Raw genomic sequence first — 23,199 nt, 5'->3', positions numbered from 1 at the left:
GTTTTCCTTGGAACAGAGGAGGCTGAGGGGAGACCTTATTGAGGTGTATAAAATTATGAGGGGCCTAGATAAAGTGGATAGAAAGGACCTATTTCCCTTAGCAGAGGGGTCAAAAACCAGGGGGCACAGATTTAAAGTACTTGGGGGAAGGTTTAGAGGGGAAATTTCTTCACCCAGCAGGTTGTGGGGGTCTGGAACTCACTGCCTGAAAGGGTGGTAGAGGCAGGAACCCTAACCACATTTAAAAAGTACTTGGATGTGCACTTGGGATGCTCGAAGCTGCAGGGCTACGGACCAAGAGCTGGGAAGTGGGATTAGGCTGGATAGCTCTTTGGTGGCCGGCTTGGACAGGATGGACCGAAATGGCCTCCTCCCGTGCTGTAACTTTCTATGATTCTATGAGGAGTTAGATAACGGACTTCCTCCTGTGAATGTAGAGCTGGATTAGTGGGCTGTGACATGTTTACTTGTTCATCTTTTGTTGAATGCATTTGGTGAGTGAATTTAAATTTAAAACCAGGTTTACAGGCGTGATGCTCTATTCACATATCGAAGGTGAGAGAAATGCTGTGGGTCACACGTTCAGTCCAGTAGCTGAAAATGATTAACAGCCTGGGTTTTGTGTTTAGTGATCACCATGTACAGTCCCACATGTGAAAGAACGTTGTATAGAAACTAGACTTGTCTGTTCTGAATTTCTATCCTGTACTTACAGTGATGACTCTTGTAAACTCCTTTTACAGGGTAGTGGAAGGGGAGGATTTACAGATGGGAAACTCAAACCAAACATCACTTCAAGATCTGACAGAGTCACTCCATTCATTAGGACCTGAATATCATCGACCTTTGAATGTGGAAGGAGAAATGTTTGTCTGTTCTGTCTGTGGGCAAAGATTTCAAACATCAGTGTGACTGGAAAAGCACTGAGACACACACCCGAGTGAGAGTGTTCCAGTGCACTGACTGTGGAAAAAGCTTCAACCAGTTACACAGCCTGAAAAAACATCACACCATTCACAACGGGGAGAAACCGTACACGTGCTCTGTGTGTGGACGAGGCTTCAACCGATCGTTCAACCTGGAGAGACACAAGGGACACCTGCACCATGGAGAAACCGTGGAAATGTGGGGACTGTGGGAAGGCATTCAATTACCCGTCCAAGCTGGAAACTCATCGACACAGTCACACTGGGGAGAGGCCGTTCACCTGCTCCCTGTGTGGGAAGGGATTCAATTACCAAGCCCTGCTGGTAACTCATCGCTACAATCACACCGGGAAGTGGCCGTTCACCTGCTCCCTGTGTGGGAAGGGATTCAATTACCCAGCCCTGCTGGAAACTCATCGCTACAGTCACACTGGGGAGAAGCCGTTCACCTGCTCCGTGTGTGGGAAGGGATTCACTAATTCAGCCCACCTTCTGAGACACCAGCGAGTACACACTGACGAGAGACCTTTTAAATGCTCCGACTGTGCGAACTGCTTTAAAAGCTCTGAGGAATTGATTCACCACCACCGAGTTCACACTGACGAGAAACCATTCACTTGCTCTCACTGTGGGAAGAGGTTCAGGAGTTCATCCAATCTCACTGTACACCAGCGCACTCACACTGACGAGAAACCATTCACTTGCTCTCACTGTGGGAAGGGGTTCAGGAGTTCATCCAATCTCATTGTACACCAGCGCACTCACACTGGGGAGAGGCCATTCACCTGCTCCATGTGTGGGAAGGGCTTCATTACATCAACAAGCCTGCTGTCACACCAGCGAGTTCACACCAGGGAGAGGCCGTTCACTTGCTCCGTGTGTGCGAAGGGATTCACTAATTCCTCCCACCTGCTGACACACCAGCGAGTTCACACTGGCGAGAGGCCATTCACTTGCTCAGTGTGTGAGAAGGGATTCACTCGGTCAGCGAACCTGCTGAGACACCAGCGAGTTCACAGGTGATTGCAGGGGTTGGATTCTGCTGTTATTCACATCCAGGACAGAACCATGTTCATTCTGACAGTTGGGGTTTGTTTCTGCTGATGTTAATAACCTTATAATTGGGCTGGAGTTTAATATTCTGGATATATAGCTGATTGACTTGTCAGGGCTGCAGTGTCCCTTTAAGAACTGCTGTCTGTGATCATTCCCCTTAATTCAGGACTTTCATAATTTTATTGTCAAATAATTTCTTATGAATTTTACTTTAACCCTAAATTGGCCTTTGGTACAAAATCTACAATTTATTGTCTGAGAAGTTCCACTGATTAACATCTCCATTTAGAAAGTGCTGATTAATCCTCGCTGGCAATTCATGAATTGCAACAGTTATACATTCCTTTCTGGTGCAAAAACACAAAAGGAAAAGCGGCCCAACCATGGCTAACAAAGAAATTAAGGACAGTATTAGATCCAAGGAGGAGTCATATAAAGTTGCCTGAAAAAGTAGCAAGCCTGAGGATTGTGAGCAGTTTAGAGTTCAGCAAAAAAGGACCAAGAGATTGATTAAATGGGGAAAAATAGTGTATGAGAGTAAACTTGCAAGGAACATAAAAGTGGACTGTAAAAGCTTCTACAAGTATGTAAAAAGAAAAAGATTAGTGAAGACAAATGCAGGTCCCTTACAGTCAGAAACGGGAGAATTTATAATGGGGAACAAGGAAAAGGCAGAGCAATTAAACAAATACTTTGGTTCTGGCTTCACGGAAAAGGACACAAATAACTTCCCAGAAATGCGAGGGAACCAAAGATCTAGTGAGAAGGAGGAATTAAAGGAAATTAGTATTAGTTAAAAAAATAGTGCTGGAGAAATTAATGGGGCTGAAAGCTGATAAATCCCCAGGGCCTGATAATCTGCATCCCAGAGCACAGGAAACTTTCGATTTACCAGCACCTAAATAACCGGAAATCTTGGTTAACCGGCAAGATTCAGGAGTAGGTTTTACTTCATATTCTACTTGCGTTCCTCCATCTGTTGCTGTGCAAGGGTGTGTCTGCAGCTGTTGCTAAGCTACAGAGACACTTGGAACTTGTGGCCATTGTTCTGCAGTTGTTGCTAAGCAACAGGGTTTGTTGCTTTATACGGAGCTGTCAGCTCTCCGTATCTTTTACTATAGCTTTCGGTTATCTGGAATTTTTGATGAACTGGCATGACGTCGGTCCCGTCCGTGCCGGATAAAAAAAAATTCCTGTACTAAAAGAGGTAGCCATGGAAATAGTGGATACATTGGTTATCATCTTCCAAAATTCTATAGATTATGGAACAGTTCCGGCAGATTGGAGGGTGGCAAATGTAACCCCACTATTTAAAAAAAGGAGGGAGAGAGAAAACCAGGAACTACAGGCTGTTTAGCCGAACATCAGTAGTACGGAAAATGCTAGAGTCTATTATAAAGGATGTGATGACAGGACACTTAGAAAATATCAACGGGATTAGAAAAAAGTCAACATGGATTTATGAAAGGGAAATCGTGTTTGACAAACCTACTGGAGTTTTTTGAGGATGTAACTGGTAGAATAGATAAGGGAGAACCAGTGGATGTGGTGTATTTGGATTTTCAGAAGGCCTTTGATAAAGTCCCACATAAGACGTTAGTGTGCAAAATTAAAGCACATAGGATTGGGGGTAATATACTGGAATGGATTGAAAATTGGTTTATAGACAGGAAACAGAGAGTAGGAATAAATGGGTCTTTTTCGGGGTGGCAGGCGGAGACTAGTGGGGTTCCGCAGGGATCAGTGCTTGGGCCCCAGCTATTCACAATATAGATCAATGATTTGGATGAGGGAACCAAATGTAATATTTCCAAGTTTGCTGATGATGCGAAATTAGATGTGAGTTGTGAGGAGGATGCAAAGAGGCTTCAAGGCAATTTAGACAAGTTGAGTGAGTGGACAAATACATGGCAGATGCAGTATAATGTGGATAAATGTGAAGTTATCCACTTCAGTAGGAAAAACAGAAAGGTAGAGTATTATTTAAATGGTGATAGATTGGGAAATGCTGATGTACAAAGGGACCTGGGCGTACTTGTACACCAGTCACTGAAAGCAAACATGCAGGTGCAGCAAACAGTTAGGAAGGCAAATGGTATGTTGGCCTTCATTGCAAGAGGATTTGAGTACAGGAGCAAGGATGTCTTACTGCAGTTATACAGGGCCTTGGTGAGACCACACCTGGAGTACTGTGTGCAGTTTTGGTCTCCTTACTGAAGAAAGGATGTACTTGCCATAGAGGGAGTGCAGTAAAGGTTCACCAGACTGATTCCTGGGATGGCAGGACTGTTGTATGAGGAGAGATTGGGTCAACTAGGCCTGTATTCACTAGAGTTTAGAAGAATGAGAGGGGATCTCATTGAAACGTATAAAAGTCTGACAGGGCTAGACAGACTGGATGCAGGGAGGATGTTTCCCCTGGATGGGGGGGTCTAGAACGAGGGGTCACAGTCTCAGGATACGGGGTAGGACATTTAGGACTGAGATGAGAAATTTCTTCACACAGAGGGTGGTGAACCTGTGGAATTCTCTACCACAGCAGGCTGTGGAGGCCAAGTCACTGAATATATTTAAGAAGAAGGAGATAGATTTCTAGACACAAAAGGCATCAAGGGGTATGGGGAGAGAGCGGGAATATGGTATTGAGATAGAGGATCAGCCATGATTGCAGGGAGGTTTGCTAGTGCTGTTGGGAAGGATTTAAACTAGTTTGTCAGGGGGCTGAAAACCTAACTGTAGGCCCAGAATTGAGAGAAACAAAGCTGTAAGTGAAAGTTTGAAAAGTAGTCAGCAAAACTAATAGGGAGCAGAAACAAAGGCCAACAGTAAAGAGGGTCAACGTGCAGAAAAATATTAAACAGGCAAAGTTGAAGGCACTTTATCTAAATGCACGTGGCATTCGCAACAAGGTGGATGAATTAATGGCACAAATAGAAGTAAATGGGTATGATGTAATTGCCATTACAGAGACATGGTTGCAGGGTAACCAAGGCTGGGAACTGAATGTTCCAGGGTACTCAACATTTAGGAAGGACAGACAGAAAGGAAAAGGAGGTGGCGTAGCGCTGTTAATAAGGGATGAGATCGGTACGGTAGAGATAAAAGATCTTGGCTTGACAGATCGTGATGTAGAACTGGAATCAGTTTGGGTGGAGCTGAGAAACAGCAAAGGGTGGAAAACATTGGTGGGAGTTGTGTATAGGCCACCAAACAGTAGTGGTAATGTAGGGCACAGTATCAATCAAGAAATTAGAAGTGCATGTAACAAGGGCAATACGGTAATCATGGGGTCTTTAATCTACATATTGACTGGGCAAATCAAATTACCACTAATGGTGTGGAGGACGAATTCTTGGAATGCATGCGAGATGGTTTCCTGGATCAGTATGTGGAGGAACCAACCAGGGAACAGGCTATTTTGGATCTGGTACTGTGTAATGGGAAAGGGCTAATCAATAATCTTGTGGTAAAGGGGCCTTTAAGGACAAGTGACCATAATATGATTAAATTTTACATTAAGTTTGAGAGTGATGTAGTCCAATCTGCAACTAAGGTCTTCAATCTAAACAGGAAACAACAAGGGTATGAGGGACAAGTTGGCCATGGTAGATTGGGAGACTACACTAAAAGGTATGAAGGTGGACATACAATGGCTAACATTCAAGGAAATAATGCATAATTTACAACAAACATATATTCCTCTAGGGCATAAAAACCCAAAAGGAAAAGTGATCCAACCATGGCTAACTAAAGAAATTAAAGCTAGTATTAAGTCAAAGGAGGAAGCTTATAAAGTTGCCAGAAAAAGCGGTCAGCCTGAGGATTGGGATCATTTTAGAAATCAGCAAAGGGGGACCAAGAAATTGATAAAGAAAGGAAAAATAGAATATGAGCACAAACTAGAAAAAATATAAAAACGGATTGTAAAAGCTTCTATAGGTATGTGAAAAGGAAAAGACTGGTGAAGGTAAATGTAGGTCCTTTACAGTCAGAGACGGGAGAATTTATAATGGGGAATGAGGAAATGGCAGAGAAATTAAATAAATACTTTGTTTCTGTCTTCACGGAGGAAGACACAAAAAACCTCCCAGAAATACGAGAAAACCAAGGGTGTGGCGAGAATGAGGAACTTAAAGAAATTATTATTAGTAAAAAAAACAGTACTAGCAAAATTAATGGGACTAAAAGTCGATAAATCTCAAGGACCAGATGACCTACATCCTAGGGTTTTGAAAGAGGTGGCCATTGGGATAGTGGTCGCATTGGTTGTCATCTTCCAAAATTCCATAGATTCTGGAACGATTCCTGCAGATTGGAGGATAGCAAATGTAACCCCGCTATTTAAGAAAGGAGGGAGGGAGGAAACGGGGAACTACAGACCTGTTAGCCTCACATCATGAGTAAACTAGGCCTGTATTCTCTTGAATTCAGAAGAATGAATGGGGATCTCATTGAAGCATACAAAATTATTACAAGGCTTGATAGGGTGGATGCTGGGAGAATGTTTCCCTTGGCTGGGGAGTCAGTACTAGGATCACTGCTTTTCTTGATATATATTAATTACTTCGACTTGGGTGTACAGAGCACAATTTCAAAATTTGCAGATGACACAAAATTTGGAAGTATAGTGAACAGTGAGGAGAATAGTGATAGACTTCAAGAGGACATAGACAGGCTGGTGGAATGGGCGGACACGTGGCAGATGAAATTTAACGCAGAAAAGTGCGAAGTGATACATTTTGATAGGAAGAATGAAGAGAGGCAATACAAACTAAAGGGTACAATTCTAAAGGGGGTGCATGAACAGAGAGACCTGGGGGATGTGCGCACAAAGATCCTGGGCTTCATAAATAGAGGCATAGAGTACAAAAGCAAGGAAGTTATGATGAACCTTTATAAAACACTGGTTCGGCCTCAACTGGAGTATCGTGTCCAATTCTGGGTACCGCACTTTATGAAGGATGTGAAGGCCTTAGAGATGGTGCAGAAAAGATTGACAATAATGGTTCCAGGGATAAGGGACTTCAGTTACGTGGATAGACTGGAGAAGCTGGGGTGGTTCTCCTTAGAGCAGAGAAGGTTGAGAGGAGATCTGATAGAGGTGTTCAAAATCATGAGGGGTCTGGACAGAGTAGAGAGAGAGAAACTGTTCCCATTGGCGGAAGGGTCGAGAACCAGAGGACACAGATTTAAGGTGATTGGCAGAAGAACCAAAGGCGACATGAGGAAAATCTTTTTTACTCAGCGAGTGGTTAGGATCTGGAATTCACTGCCTGAAAGGGTTGTAAGAATTCGCAATAATTTACAGTTCTGATGATCAATTTTTTTGATTAAAGAATCCCTGGGCGTTGTGCTTTTAAATTTCCAGGGATAAAAATGGCTGTCACCACATGGCCGAAGACAAAGGACAATGCTTTGTTTACAAAGCAATTGAATGCTATTAGCATTTGTTTGTATATCGAGTGGATACATCTAAACTGCAGAAGAGACTTTTGAATCTTGAATGGAAAACGTTTAACATTTGAATGGGTTTTAAATCACCCAGCACTGGACAATAGGGCTGTTGCATTCTCTTTGTTTCAGCCCAGGGAGCTCCGGAAGACACATTAACCCAGTCTAACCACTTTGAGTTAGCCAATCACAGCTTTCTCTTGTGTATTGGACCCCTTTTGGGTGGGGAATTTTGCACAAAGCCCTTGCAAGGCAGAACGGCAGGGGCCGCACCAGGTATAAAGATAGCGGCTGAGAAGCTAACGCTCTCTCTTACTTCGCTGGACCACAGGTGAGCAGGGTGTTCTGACTCTTCAACAAGGCAACCTAGCAGGAGTTTGGGGTGGTGATTTAAGGGAATTGCTAAGATTGTTTAAATAACATTGTAGCCATTGTATCCCTCGTTTTCGCCGTCTGCAACCCCCCCTGTTATATAGTTTTACTGTAATTACTGTGTTCGTGTGATATAGTTTATTCTTTTGATTGTAGTTTATTTAGGTAATAAAACTTGATTTTTCTCTCACCCAAACCACTTGTCCATTTTAATATCATTAATTATAAGTTCCCCCACTCAGAACTAAAGGAGGGGTAGCGATTCGGAACCGCTGTTTTAAAATTGTTTTTTTTGTAAATTGGTCTGAGTGCAGACGAAAGGCTGCAAGACCAGGAAAATTACTTTAAACCAGTTTAAAGAAGCCCCCCAACCCTTACAATGGCGAGCCAGGTAGGAGTGGAGGCAGTTTTTGATTTAATAAGTGGTCTGGATCTGGAGAAAGCATCAGCTCTTGTTTCTCTCGTTGTTTTCAGTATGTGGGTAGCCCTGCGGATGTTAGCAGCAGCATGTAGGCTGACCTATCGGGGTATAGGTGGCTGGGTTAGGAAGGGTGTGAAGAGAGAGCAGGAGGAAAGGTTTAGGGAAGTAAGGACAGCTTATAAGCTGGCCTGCGCCCAAAGGTTTAGTGAAGCAGATCATGGCCCCTGTAGGGCAGAGATAGAAAGCCTTAACATGGCTTTAAATGCATCAAAGGGGATGATTTGCCTGATCAGCCTGAAGGCAGGTCAGCCGGACTTTACTGGCAGCCCAAGTAGAACCATCCCACAGGCAAGCACTGTGGCTTGTGTGGGGGGAGGAGCCATTCATATTCAGAGTAAGCTGTTTAAGCCAGGGAACAGGAAAGGAGAGTTCTGGGACCCCTGTAGAGCAGGTCCAGTAGCAGAAATCCGGGACAAGGGAGGCACACGGGATAGTTTTGGCCCCAGGAAAAAGGCAGGTCCAAAATTCCCCAGTTAAAGCCACCTGGGTGAGGGAACATGAGTTTGCTGTCCATGCAAGTTCAAGTTCACAGCCTACAAAAACAGGAACTGTGACTTGTTTCCAGGGAAAAGCAGACAAACCCAGAGAGAGATTTGCACCGGCAGGCTGCCAGGTACATTATACAGTGCGGGCTATTTGGACATGGGGGAGAAGGTTCCCAGCCAGCTGGGGCTGTGACCCAAGCTCAGGGTCCGCCAGCCAAAGTTTCCCCCATAGAGACACCCCTCAGAAGGTCTCAGCGGGTGCCCCAGCCTAAGAAAGCATGGTCACCCACTTTACAGTGGAGTAGGGTGGACTCCCGAGCCAGGGAGAAGCCAGAGAACAGGGGTCCCCGCTCAACAGCCATAAGCTGCGAGGGACCAGAGACAGGAGGCAGTCCAGCTTCGCTGCAGCCAGCAGCAATCTGCGACAGTGCCAGAGATTAGACTGGCCGTCCGGAGACGGGTGGCATTTGTATTATACTATGAGTGTATATAGCTTGCTTTAAGGTGTATTTTAAGTTTTGTTGATATAACTAGTTTTAAGTTTAAGTTTAAAGAGTTTAAGTTTACATGTGTGCCGAATGTTTGTATTTTGGTCCGAGGTCGAGGGACCCGACCATGTCTCCACCTAAGGCTGCAGGTCAGTGAGACCTGGCTGCATGCCCCTTTTAAGTTTTTGCAGGAGATGGGAAAATGAAGCAGCCATGTTCGCCCAGCCCGAGCTGGACATCGAATGAAGATACGGAATGTTGGGGATCACCTCGCCACTGGACGAATCCAGGAGACCCCGCAGCGAACTTTGGGAAAAACCGGACAGGGTCTGGAGGAACTTGCCTACTCCTCCTACGGGGAGGAGATGGGCCCCAGCTGGGTGGGGCACGGCCCCCAACCCAGCACCATCCTGACCGAAGTTCATGTGCGGGAGACCTCGCTGTTGAGACACGATGGGGAAGCGTGGGCGCCTTGTGATAGGGACGCGTTCCCCGGGGGTGGGTGGTGATGGCCCGGGAATGATTGTATAGAGGAGGGGGAGACCCAAGAGTCGCGTGGGTGTGGTCGGGGGAGGAGGAACTCACCCGGGGGCCCACGGGCAAAGAGGATAAGTGTGGCTGGGAAGGATGAGTGGGTGGCCGGATCAGTGTGGGGCCAGGGAGAGCCGCCACACAGGCACCCATCATTTTCTGCAGCCAGTCGAGGGAAGACGGGAGGGGGAGGGACTGGGAGTCATGAGATCCCATACACCCCGGTCTCGGTCTGTGCCAAGGTAATTTTAAATGTGAGGTGTACCCCGCCTCCACAAAGGGACAAGGGAACGGTTCGGGGCTGGCGGAGCAGGCTGGTCGGTAAATCCACTCTGCCTGTTTTAAAGTTTAAGACGATTAAAGGGGGGTGGAAGGTACTTTTACTGCCCGAGTGGGAGGAGCAATGCCCACTCGAATTTCACGACCCATCATCGGCACGTGATGATCGGGGTTCATTTAAGCATGTTGTTTAATTTTTTTTTTGTATTTTGTGTTACAGCCCCAAGTTGAGCAGAGGCGTAGGACCCTCTCCGTGCTTGGGATCGTTTTGATTGCATTGTGTAACTAAGATTGCAACATTTTGTAATAACTTATGATGTAAAAAGGTGATTGTAAATTTGGTTTACACTGTATAATTTTACACGCGTGTAGGGGTATGAGACCCCTTATTGAAAACTGAAGTATCTGTAAGATGCCAACCGTACCATGGTTTTTTTCTTGAATTAAAGGGGAATAGACGGGACGGGGATCAGTGGCAGATAGCTATTAGGTAAATACAGGGGATGGTTGTTTGTGGGGGGTCAGAAATTATTGCTCATTTCTTCAAGAGGATACTACAAGCAAGCTAGAAGTATCCAAGGGCGGACTGTAAGAATTTGCAATAATTTACAGTTCTGAAGATCAATTTTTTTGATTAAAGAATCCCTGGGCGTTGTGCTTTTAAATTTCCAGGGATAAAAATGGCTGTCACCACATGGCCGAAGACAAAGGACAATGCTTTGTTTACAAAGCAATTGAATGCTATTAGCATTTGTTTGTATATCGAGTGGATACATCTAAACTGCAGAAGAGACTTTTGTATCTTGAATGGGAAACGTTTAACATTTGAATGGGTTTTAAATCACCCAGCTCTGGACAATAGGGCTGTTGCATTCTCTTTGTTTCAGCCCTGGGAGCTCCGGAAGACACATTAACCCAGTCTAACCACTTTGAGTTAGCCAATCACAGCTTTCTCTTGTGTATTGGACCCCTTTTGGGTGGGGAATTTTGCACACAGCCCTTGCAAGGCAGAACGGCAGGGGCCGCACCAGGTATAAAGATAGCAGCTGAGAAGCGAGCTCGCTCTCTTACTTCGCTGGATCACAGGTGAGCAGGGTGCTCTGACTCTTCAACAAGGCAACCTAGCAGGAGTTTGGGATGGTGATTTAAGGGAATTGCTAAGATTGTTTAAATAACATTGTAGCCATTGTATCCCTCGTTTTTGCCGTCTGCAACCCCCCCTGTTATATAGTTTTACTGTAATTACTGTGTTCGTGTGATATAGTTTATTTTGATTGTAGTTTATTTAGGTAATAAAACTTGATTTTTCTCTCACCCAAACCACTTGTCCGTTTTAATATCATTAATTATAAGTTCCTCCACTCAGAACTAAAGGAGGGGTAGCGATTCGGAACCGCTGTTTTAAAATTGATTTTTTTTGTAAATTGGTCTGAGTGCAGACGAAAGGCTGCAAGACCAGGAAAATTACTTTAAACCAGTTTAAAGAAGCCCCTAAACCCTTACAGGGTGGTGGAGGCAGATTCAATCACGGCTTCCAAAAGGGAGTTTGATAAGTACCTGAAGGAAAAAGAATTGCAGGGTTACGGGGAAAGGGCAGGGGAGTGGGACTAGCTGAAGTGGTCTTGCAGAGAGCCGGCATGGGCTAAATGGCCTCCTTCTGTGCTGTAACCATTCTATGATTTCTGTTTCTGTGATTCTGTGATATGTCGAATAAATCAGCTTTGTTTCAAACACTATGTCGAGTCCTTGACGTCTCCAAGATAAGAGGAGACTATTTGATGTCCTGTTACTGACTGCTCCATTTTTGGGCCTTTTCTCCTTTCTAACTCTAGATTATTTCAGTTCTCATACCTTCGGTTACTCTCATGGACAAGTCCCAGCTCCCCATACATTCCAGAGTGCCTCTCCTAGCCTTGGTATCCAGGGAAGGTATCAGTAACACGTCCGGGATCACTGAACACAAAACCCAGCCTGTTAATCACCTTCAGCTACTGGGCTTAGTGTGTGCCCCACAGCATCTCTCTCACCTTCGATGTGTGAATAGAGCATCACGCCTACAAACTGCGTTTTGAATTTGCCCTTGCCCTGGGTTTTCCGATGAGCTTGTCCTGGGGCCCAGTGGGCTTTCACTGCTCCGGGTATTTCCGGGCATGTCCTCACTGCCCCTGGAATTCCCACACATTGCCCCCTGGGTGTGAGGCCAGCGCTCTGTGCCTTTAAACACTGGAGTGAAGCCGAGTCCTGCAGGCACACAGTCACCAGGAGGAGTTTCTAACTGTCCGCACCGACCTTTTGGGAAGATTATCCCACTTTTGGGCCGGCTGTGGTTTCTTCCCATTGTCCCGTTGCTTGTTCCCTTGGATTGGATCTTTATTTGTTCCCTTTGGTTTGGTTTCAGTTTCACTGCTTAACCCACCACTCAAAGCACTTTGTCTGATCTGCCCCCGGGGATGAGCAAACTCCTCCCTCACCTCCCACACTGCACCATCTATGTTTAAATGAGGGGAGAGTGTAAACCCGGGGAGTCCGCCGTATTCACCGAGCGAAATGTACCAGTGGCAGCGATGGACCAGGAGTGGAGTTTCAGCCCCGATATCTCACTCTCTCCACACAAGTCCAGATTAGCATCAGCCCCCCGCCCCGGGTTCACCTCCTCCACCCCTTGAAGCCCAATCGGGTGAAAGAAGGACACCGTCTGTATAAAGAGACTCCTTGTGTTCTCTCCCACCACTCAAATCCCTCAGGTATCTGGGGAAGTGCACAGACTCAGAGCTAAGTGTTGTGTATGTACCTTTAAGTGAAGAACTGATTTCATACTGCAGTACCGGCAGTGACCACACCTGTATAAAAAGCCATAGCAGGCTTCTGTACGTCAGTCTTAAGTTTACCCTCTGTTCAGTAAATACCTGTTTTATTGTTCTCCTGCAGTCTGTGTATTACTGATACTCGGACACTACACTGGCGACGAACAAGTTCGAACTCACCTGCAGTACTGCATCACCTCACGGGGATCTTTCCCTGAGAAGAAGCTTCTTGGAGGTCGAAGTTAGAGCAATGGGCGTCGACCGTGGGCAACCGCCCAAGGATCCATTGGTGTTAGGAGAATTGCAGGAGAGGCTGTGGAGAGCTGGGCTTGGCTCCCCAGTCAAGGTGTTCCAGCAAATCGTGCTGGTAGCAGGTAGTGCGCTGACCCTTCCGGACTGCGGCGGGCTCGAGCTCGATCGAGTGGCTCTGCAAAGGGGCCGCGCAGCGTCGTCGGGAGGAAAGTGAGAGAGAGGGTGGAGCGCACAGGTGCTCAAGAACCGGGCAGCGTAGAGAAAATAAAACGAGGGGAAGGAAAAGTGAGACGCGCCGAAGCCGCGGGTCACTGCCATTACCCTGTAGAATGCTAGGAACAGCGTGGCAGCAAGGGGAAGAAGGAAAAGCGCGGGAGGCGCCATTTTATTCCATTGGGGAAGAAGAAAAAGCGCGGGAGGCGCCATTTTAAATCACCCAAGATGCCGAAGAGTGGCAGTATCACTGCTTTCGACAACGAGGTAGAAGACTGGACCACGTATGTGGAAAGAATTGAATTGTACTGCAGTGCCAATGAGGTGGCCAATGGAAAGAAGGCGTCGGTATTATTAAATTTGATGGGCGCGAGAACGTACGGCCTATTGCCGAATTTAATTATCCCAGCTAAACCAATGGAGAAAAGTTTTGAAGAGATTGTTAATATCTTACAGGAACACCTAAACCCTACACCGCTGCTGATAACAGAAAGATTCAAGTTCCATAAAAGAAACCAGCACAAAGATGAGAACAATGCTGACTATCTTACGGAACTACGCAGGTTATCGAAGCACTGCCAGTTCGGAGCAGGACTGGCAGACACCTTACGGGATAAGTTTGTCTGCGGGCTCCAGAGTGAAGGAACCCAGAAACGACTACTTTCGGAAAAGGACCTGATGCTAGAACAGGCTTTCAGCGTGGCAGTATCCTGCGAAGCAGCAGCACGGGGAGCTGCGGAAATACAACAGAAACCAGAAGAATACAGCGCTAACAAAATGGCGTATGGAGCAGAAAAGTGCTATCGCTGCGGCAGAACAACCCATGATCAGAAGGACTGCTGGTTTAAGGACAAAGTATGCAGGCAATGTGGGAAAATGGGACACATAGCAAGAGTCTGCAGGTCGGGAAAGAAAACCAACACTACAAGAACTACTAAGGAAAAGTACAAGAAAGTAAAAAAAATGACAGACAGTAGTTCGGAAGATCAGGAGAGTGATAATGACTCCGGGAGCAGGAAACTAAGTTGTCTAAAGTTACACAACGTGATCGCAAAGGAGGATCACCGAACCATTTGGGTCACCCTCATGATAGCAGGGTCCCAAGTAAAGATGGAATTGGATACAGGATCAGCCCTAACTGTCATGAATCGACGAGACTATGAGCGGCTATTCTCACACATACCCTTAAAGGACACGTCCATTGCATTGAAGACATACACGGGGCAAAAAGTCTACCCCAGAGGAAAAATAAGGGTGCCAGTTAAATACAACGGCAAGGAAACACAGAAACTGTATCTATATATACTACAAGATGGAGGACCACCATTATTGGGACGTGAATGGATCCAAAAAATACAATTGGATTGGCATTCCATTCAGGCGCTAACTGTGACTGACAAAAAGGATGATGACGTCACACCTGGATGACTGTCAAAAATTCTAACTGATGCGAAAGAGGTGTTCCAACAAGGACTTGGGACTCTAAAAGGAGTAAAGGCAATGATAAAAATCGAAGATAACGCAAACCCAAAATTTTTTAAGGCCAGACCAGTACCGTACGCGATCTGCCCAGCCGTTGAAGCAGAACTGGAGAGTCTGCAGCGTTTGGGTGTGCTGTCCAAGGTGGACTGGAGCAAGTGGGCCACACCCATCATTCCTGTAATGAAGAAATCATTGAGCAGCACGCCTGGGGAGCCGAAGAAAGTTCGCATCTGTGGGGACTTCAAAGTAACTGTGAACCCAGTCCTGCACACAGTAGAATATCCACTCCCACTGATGGAAGATATTTTCGCCTCACTATCTGGAGGGAAACGCTTTACGAAGATTGATCTGGCCCAAGCGTATCTACAAATGGAGGTGGAAGAAGCATCTAGGAAATACCTCACGATAAACACTCACAAAGGCCTTTACCAGTACAATCAACTGGTATTCGGGGTAGCATCAGCCCCAGCTATTTGGCAGAGGGCGATGGAACAAGTCCTGCAAGGGATCCCGGGGATCCAGTGTTATTTCGATGACACCCTGGTGACGGGCGAAAATGACAGTGAACACCTTGCCAACCTGGAGCAGGTGCTCACTAGATTGCAGGAATATGGGCTACGGGCCAACCGCCCCAAATGTGAGTTCTTCAGGAGACAAATCTCGTATTGTGGCCACATGATTGATGAGGAAGGGTTGCATAAGTCGCCAGACAAGATTGAGGCTGTAGTCAAGGCTCCAGCACCGGAAAATGTGTCGCAACTGAGGTCGTTTCTCGGGTTGGTGAACTACTACCATAAGTTCTTGCCGAATTTATCTACAATTCTGCACCCACTGAACGCCCTGCTGCAAACTGGAGTAGCATGGAAATGGAATGATGAGTGTAGGCGTGCCTTTCAGAAATGTAAATGCCTAATCACTTCAAAAGAAGTATTGGCCCACTACAACCCAACACTACCGATTCGGTTGGCATGTGATGCGTCTTCCCTACGGCGTTGGAGCGGTGCTGTCACACAAATTCCTTGACGGTTCAGAGAGGCCAATAGCCTTTGCATCGCGCTCGTTAACCACAACCGAGCGTAACTATGCCCAGATTGACAGGGAGGCCCTCAGCCTGGTGGGGGGGCTGAAGAAGTTCAATCACTATCTGCACGGGCAGAAATTCACCCTACTGACTGATCATCAGCCCCTGGTCTCCATTTTTAACCCAAAGAAGGGCGTTCCGGTGATGACGGCACAACGGCTGCAAAGATGGTCACTTTTTCTAGGGGCACATCAGTACGACAGAGTACAAGGGTACGAAACAGCATGGAAATGCTGATGGGCTGTCGCGCCTACCGTTGCCTATGGTAGAGGAAGCACCTGCAGTGGACCCTGTTGAGATATTCCATGCGACCATAGTCGAATGTCTACCTGTTACGAACTCAAGTATAGAGAAGGAAACCCGAAATGACCCGACACACACTCGGGTCTATGATTTGACGGTGAAGGGATGGCCAGCACATGGCGACTCACTGTTGCCAGCATTCTCGCCAAGGAGAGAACAGCTGTCAGTGTGTCGGGGGACTTTGATGTGCGGATCCCGAGTGGTAATTCCACCCAAGTTGAGAGACAGAGTGCTCAATGAGCTTCATGAGGGTCATCTGGGGGGGGTAAAAATGAAAAGCCTAGCCAGGGCTTATGTGTGGTGGCCGGGAATCGATAAACAAATCGAGGACCTGACCAAGAGCTGCTCAGGATGCCACAAAGTCCAAAATGCACCACCACAGGCCCCTCTACACCCATGGGAGTGGCCCTCCTCTCCATGGCAACGGGTACAGGTTCCCCTTTATCAACTCTGCTAGTTACATTCTCAAAAACTCTAATAAATTTTTCAAATACGATTTCCCCTTTATAAAACCATGTTGACTCTGCCTAATCATATCATCATTTTCTAAGTGCCCTGTTCCACTTCCTTAATAATGGATTCCAGCATTTTCCCGAGGACTGATGTCAGGCTAACTGGCCTGTAGATCCCTGTTTTCTCTCTCCCTCCTTTCTGGAATAGCGGGGTTACATTTGCTACCTTCCATTCCATGAGGACCTTTCCAGAATCTAGTGAATTTTGGAAGATCACGACCAATGCATCCACTATCTCCGCAGCCACCTCTTTTAGAACCCTAGGATGTAGGCCGTCAGGTCCAGGGGATTTGTCGGCTTTTAGTCCCTTTAGTTTCTCAAGTACTTTTTCTGGTCTGATATGAATTACTTTAAGTTCCTCACTCTCATTAGTCCCTTGGTTCCCCACTAGTTCTGGAATCTCAACCTTCTCCAGTGTAGCTCACGCAGCTCCAGCTCGCGCAGCCTAAGCCCGGGCTGTCCGCAGTGCGGCCGCAACATGCCCGTAGACTTGTACGAGTGGCCGGGACCTCTCGCCCTGACTGAGGTGGACGAGAAGCTTGCGCAGCCGCTCCATGTCAAGTATGACAACGTGGACAGAGATGTGCTGGGTAAAGTGCTGAGCCCAGCCCAGGTACTGACTGCAGCTGAGAGCTGAACACACAGGAACCGCTCCAGGGCCTGGAGCCAGCAACAAGAGGCAACAAAAGCAAGGAAGTTATGACGAACACTGGTCCAGCCTCAACTGGAGTATTGTGTCCAATTCTGGGCACCGCACTTTAGGAAGGATGTGAAGGCCTTAGAGAGGGTGCAGAAAAGATTTACGAGAATGATTCCAGGGATGAGGGACTTCAGTTACGTGGATAGACTGGAGAAGCTGGGGTTGTTCTCCTTAGAGCAGAGAAGGTTGAGAGGAGATTTGATAGAGGTGTTCAAAATCCTGAGGGGTCTAGACAGAGTAGATAGAGAGAAACTGTTCCCATTGGCGGAAGGGTCGAGAACCAGAGGACAGAGATTTAAGGTGATGGGCAAAAGAACCAAAGGCGATATGAGGAAAAACTTTTTTACGCAGCGAGTGGTTAGGATCTGGAATGCACTGCCTGAAAGGGTGGTGGATGCAGATTGAATCACTGCTTTCAAAAGGGAATTGGATAAGTACCTGAAGTAAAGAAATTTGCAGGGTTACGGGGAAAGGGCGGGGAGTGGGACTCGCTGAAGTGATCTTGCAGAGAGCTGGCACGGGCTCCGCGGGCTGAATGGCCTCCTCCTGTGCTGTAACCATTCTATGATTCTAAGCTTATATTGTGGTTAATAACAGACAAAACCTGTTCTTTCCCCTGATCTGATTACAGATTCCAACCAGTCGATTCAGTGAATGGAATGTCTTATCAGTGTTGCCATGGCGACCTGTCTGCAGTGAAACACCTGTTTGAGTTTCTAACTCAGACTAAACTTCTCTTTCCCAAAATACACATTATATCAGACATTTGATGTCAATGTATTTTAACCATGTTATGTTAATATCTCTAAAATCTACAGGGAGATCAGATACACAAATCTGTAAAAGTTGGAGGGCAAGTTTATAAAGTGGTTTAAAAATGTTAGCCGAGGTTTTTAATAAATGGGGCGTAGAAAACAAAATCATCAGTTCGGCTGCAGTTAGTATAAGTTTTGGGCATCTTACACTAGGAAGGATGTCGGGGCCACAGAGAGGCTGCAGAATAAATTCACTGAGGTTATACCACGGATGAGAGGCTTTAGTTATCAGAGAATCATAGAATGATACAGCACAAAAGGCAGCCATTTGGCCCATCATGCTTGTGCCAGCTCTTTGGGAGAGCTATCCAATTAGTCCCACTCCCATGCTCTTTCCCCATATCCCGGTAAATGTTTTCCCTTCAAATATTTATCCAATTGCCTTTTGAAAGTTACTCTTGAATCTGCTTCCACCACCCTTTCAGGCAGTGAATTTCAGGTCATAATAACTCGCTGGGTAAAGAAATGTTTCCTCATGATGACCTGTCTGCAGTGAAGCGCCTGTTTGAGTTTCTAACTGAGGCGAACTTCTCTTTCCCAGGAGGAGAGACGAGAGAAACTGGGGCACTTCTCATTAGAACAAAGCAGGGTGAGAGGAGATGTGAGTGAGGTGTTTAAACTTGATGAACGACACCAACCAAAATATCAGAGATACTCCCTGTCCCTCAGGACCTGTGTCCAGGGGAGAAGCTGATGGGTTTATCAGATCATCTTTGGGTTAAATGTTGTGCTCGTGGAGCTGAGCCCCTAGTGTCAGCATCAAACACTCTCCAGTCGGGTACAGCACGGGTTAGATACAGAGTAAACCCATCAGCCGCTCCCCGACACAGATACCGAGGGACAGGGAGTGTCCGGGACAATGACATTTCTCACTCAATAAGGTATAAATTGATCCTGTACCTCTCCCCATTAATCCTGGGCTCCACACGGGGCGAATCCTGCTCCTGTTTCCCTTCCTGTAACAGCACTGAGCTGAACCCAGCCCATAATGAGCAGGGCTCAGGGAGGTTGGTTGCTAGGCACTGCAGTGATGTCATAAAGCACGGCCATTCAGCCCAGCTGGTCGTCTCCTTGTCCCTTTAAAGGTGGAGAGCCGGGACACCCTGTCTCCAAACACATCCCACCTGTTCATACTGAGAATCCCCGGGGAAGGCCCAAGGCCCAGACTGTGGAACACAACCAAGGGGGAAAGAGGAGGGGAGGTAAATCAAGGAGTCGGGACTGAGGGACACCAAGCTTCAGTTTTAGAGCCTGTAGACTTCAGGAGGGGAAGAGTGAGTTCAGTAGTTTTAGGATCCAGGGAGAGAACAAGGAGCAGATGGGAGACTGGTGTGGATTCCAGCACAGTGAGGATGTCGGGGGAGGGAGATTGTGTCAGGCCGTGTAGGAGGGACAAGAGAGGAAAGGTCAGAGGAGCAATTACTGCAGCAGTGCCCATAAATAGTGAGAGAGAGAGAACGTGGGGGTTCGAGTGGACCAGGGACAGTCTGTTAAACTCTCTGTTTGCTGTGACCAGTTTTCCTTCGGTTAAAAATGGCCTCCTGTAGCCCAGTGACACAAACAGCCCATTAAACTCCACCAATGGCCTTTGGTCTGGTGAGGTCTCCCTTTGTGAAACATCGGCTGTTGTTAAAGCTTTTCATTCTGACACGCTCACACTGAGAAATGAGCTGCAGAACTGCCGACACCGTCAGCTTTAAGGAGACGTTTCCCTTTGGAGATCAGATTGCCCATTGAGTTTGATTAAACTGATGTTAAAGTAACAAGGCTGCTTTGCCCCGTGACAATAACAGATTATCAGAATATTTCCCATAGGTTAAAATCCAATATTACAGGGACTCACTGCCCTAGATGGTTGAAGTGGACCCTGTGATATAACAGAATTTTCTGTCCTGTCAGACTTGGACATCTTGTAGATCCATCTTTTAAAAAGTTGTGGGATCTCAGTTCTCAGATGGATTCCACTCAGTTTGTAACAAGTCCTCAATCAGCTGGTCTTATTGTCGAGATATCAAGGACTCGACACACTGCGTGTGTGGGAAACAAAGCTCATTTATTTGACACTGGTGCAGATTAAACTCCAGCCCAGTTATAGGGGTTACTAACATCAGCTGAAACAAACCCCAACTGTCAGAATGAACACGGTTCAATCCTGGATGTGATTAACAGCAGCAAGAACAGTAGAATCCAACCCCTGCAGTCACTTGTGAACTCGCTGGTGTCTCAGCAGGTTGGATGGACGAGTGAATCCCTCCTCATATAGAGCAAGTGAACGGCCTCTCCCCAGTGTGAATTCACTGGTGTGTCAGCAGGTTGGATGAACGAGTGACTCCCTTCCCACACACGGGGCAGGTGAATGGCCTCTCCCCAGTGTGAACTCGCTGGTGTGTCCGCAGGTTGGATGAACGAGTGAATCCCTTCCCACACACGGAGCAGGTGAACGGCCTCGCCCCAGTGTGAATTCACTGGTGTGTCAGCAGGTTGGATGAATCAATGAATCCCTTCCCACACACGGGGCAGGTGAACGGCCTCTCCCCAGTGCGAGTACGTCGATGAGTTTCCAGCTGGGGTGGGTAATTGAATCCCTTCCCACAGTCCCCACATTTCCACGGTTTCTCCATGGTGCGGGTGTCGTTGTGTCCCTCCAGATTGGACGATCAGTTGAAGCCTCGTCCACACACAGAACACGTGTACGGTTTCTCCCCGCTGTGAATGGTGCGATGTTTTTTCAGGCTGTGTAACTGGTTAAAGCTCTTTCCATAGTCAGTGCACTGGAACACTCTCACTCGGGTGTGTGTGTCTCAGTGCTTTTCCAGTCACACTGATGTTTGAAATCTTTTCCCACAGACAGAACAGACAAACACTCCTCCTTCCACATTCAAAGACCGATGATATTCAGGTCCTGGTGAATCCAGTAACTCGCTCATATCTTGATGTGATGTTTGGTTTCAGTTTCCCGTCTGCAAATCCTCCCCTTCCAATACCCTGTAAAAGGAGTTTACAAAAGTCATCACTGTAAGTACAGGATAGAAATTCAGAACAGAAAATTCCAGTTTCTATGGAACATTCTTTCCTCTCTTGTTCCCCGAAAGCTGTAAATCCCCGTCCCACACACTCTCCCTCCTCCCTGTGCTGAAATTCAAACCCATCGCACCATCTCCATCGTTTTTCCTTTCGGTCGACTTTTCTCCCTCCCCTGAAGGTGCTGACTCTGGCTGGGTTCAGTTCGACACTCACTGGTTCCCCTCCCTCTCCTCCCCTGAAGCTGCTGACTCTGGCTGGGTTCAGTTCTACACTCACTGGTTCCCCTCCCTCTCCTCCCCTGAAGGTGCTGACTCTGGCTGGGTTCAGTTCTACACTCACTGGTTCCCCTCCCTCTCCTCCCCTGAAGGTGCTGACTCTGGCTGGGTTCAGTTCTACACTCACTGGTTCCCCTTCCTCTCCTCCCCTGAAGGTGCTGACTCTGGCTGGGTTCAGTTCTACACTCACTGGTTCCCCTTCCTCTCCTCCCCTGAAGGTGCTGACTCTGGCTGGATTCAGTTCTACACTCACTGGTTCCCCTTCCTCTCCTCCCCTGAAGGTGCTGACTCTGGCTGGGTTCAGTTCTACACTCACTGGTTCCCCTCTCTCTCCTCTCCTGAAGGTGCTGACTCTGGCTGGGTTCAGTTCTACACTCACTGGTTCCCCTCCCTCTCCTCCCCTGAAGGTGCTGACTCTGGCTGGGTTCAGTTCTACAATCACTGGTTCCCCTCCCTCTCCTCCCCTGAAGGTGCTGACTCTGGCTGGGTTCAGTTCTACACTCACTGGTTCCCCTTCCTCTCCTCCCCTGAAGGTGCTGACTCTGGCTGGGTTCAGTTCTACACTCACTGGTTCCCCTTCCTCTCCTCCCCTGAAGGTGCTGACTCTGGCTGGATTCAGTTCTACACTCACTGGTTCCCCTCCCTCTCCTCCCCTGAAGGTGCTGACTCTGGCTGGGTTCAGTTCTACACTCACTGGTTCCCCTCTCTCTCCTCTCCTGAAGGTGCTGACTCTGGCTGGGTTCAGTTCTACACTCACTGGTTCCCCTCCCTCTCCTCCCCTGAAGGTGCTGACTCTGGCTGGGTTCAGTTCTACATTCACTGGTTCTGCTTGCCAGAAGGCGCTGACTCTGGCTCTAACCTTCTTTCCAATAGTCTGTCCTTCCTTATAAGCTTTTCTTCTGTAATATCTCACTATTTTGGTGAGGGGCACTCCTTGACCTCTCACAGTTTCTCTTCCATTTACAGACGCTCCCTGACCAATCTCCCTTTCCCCTTCATTTACAGACGCTCCCTGTCTAGTCACCATTTCTCCTTCATTTACAGACACAACCTGACCAGTCTCCATTTCTCCTCCATTTGCAGACGCTCCCTGACCAGTCACCATTTCTCCTCCATTTACAGAAGCTCCCTGACCAGTCACCATTTCTTCTCCATTTAGCGACGCTCCCTGACCAGTCACCATTTCTCCTCCATTTACAGACGCTCCCTGACCCGTCTCCATTTCTCCTTTATTTACAGACGCTCCCTGATCAGTCCCCATTTCTCATAGAGTCATAACAGCACAGAAAGAGGCCATCATGTCCGCGCCGGCCATCAAGCCCTGTCTATTCTATTCCCATTTTCCAGCACTTGGTCCGTAGCCTTGTAAGTTATGGCGTTTCAAGTGCTCATCTAAATGCTTCTTGAATGTTGTGAGGGTTCATAGAAACATAGAAGATAGGAGCAGGAGTAGGCCATTCGGCCCCTCGAGCCTGCTCCGCCATTCAATGCGATCATGGCTGATCATCCAAATTCAGTACCCAGTCCCTGCTTTCTCCCCATACCCCTTGATCCCTTTAGCCTTAAGAAATATATCCAACTCCTTCTTGAATATATTTAATGTATTGGCCTCTACTGCCTTCTGTGGTAGAGAATTCCACAGGTTCACCACTCTCTGGGTGAAGAAATT

General features: G+C 47.1%; 1 protein-coding gene across 1 annotated transcript in view; it reads left to right on the top strand.

The window, feature by feature from the left end:
• LOC147118733 (uncharacterized) overlaps nucleotides 1-23,199 on the top strand; it is a 96,218-nt gene that overhangs the window by 57,477 nt on the left and 15,542 nt on the right. The window contains exons 2-3 of the mRNA XM_085984548.1: nucleotides 744-1,933; nucleotides 2,770-2,774. Of these exons, the coding sequence (XP_085840674.1) occupies nucleotides 1,107-1,933; nucleotides 2,770-2,774 (832 nt within the window). The 5' untranslated portion in view covers nucleotides 744-1,106. The remainder of the gene's footprint in view (nucleotides 1-743; nucleotides 1,934-2,769; nucleotides 2,775-23,199) is intronic.

The sequence above is a fragment of the Somniosus microcephalus genome, chromosome 4 (genome assembly GCF_052327205.1).
Source record: "Somniosus microcephalus isolate GS21.2 chromosome 4, FLI_Smic_1.0, whole genome shotgun sequence".
In the NCBI taxonomy this organism is placed as follows: domain Eukaryota; kingdom Metazoa; phylum Chordata; class Chondrichthyes; order Squaliformes; family Somniosidae; genus Somniosus; species Somniosus microcephalus.
The sequence above is the reverse complement of the archived record's forward strand: the minus strand, read 5'-3'. Positions and strand labels throughout refer to the sequence as shown.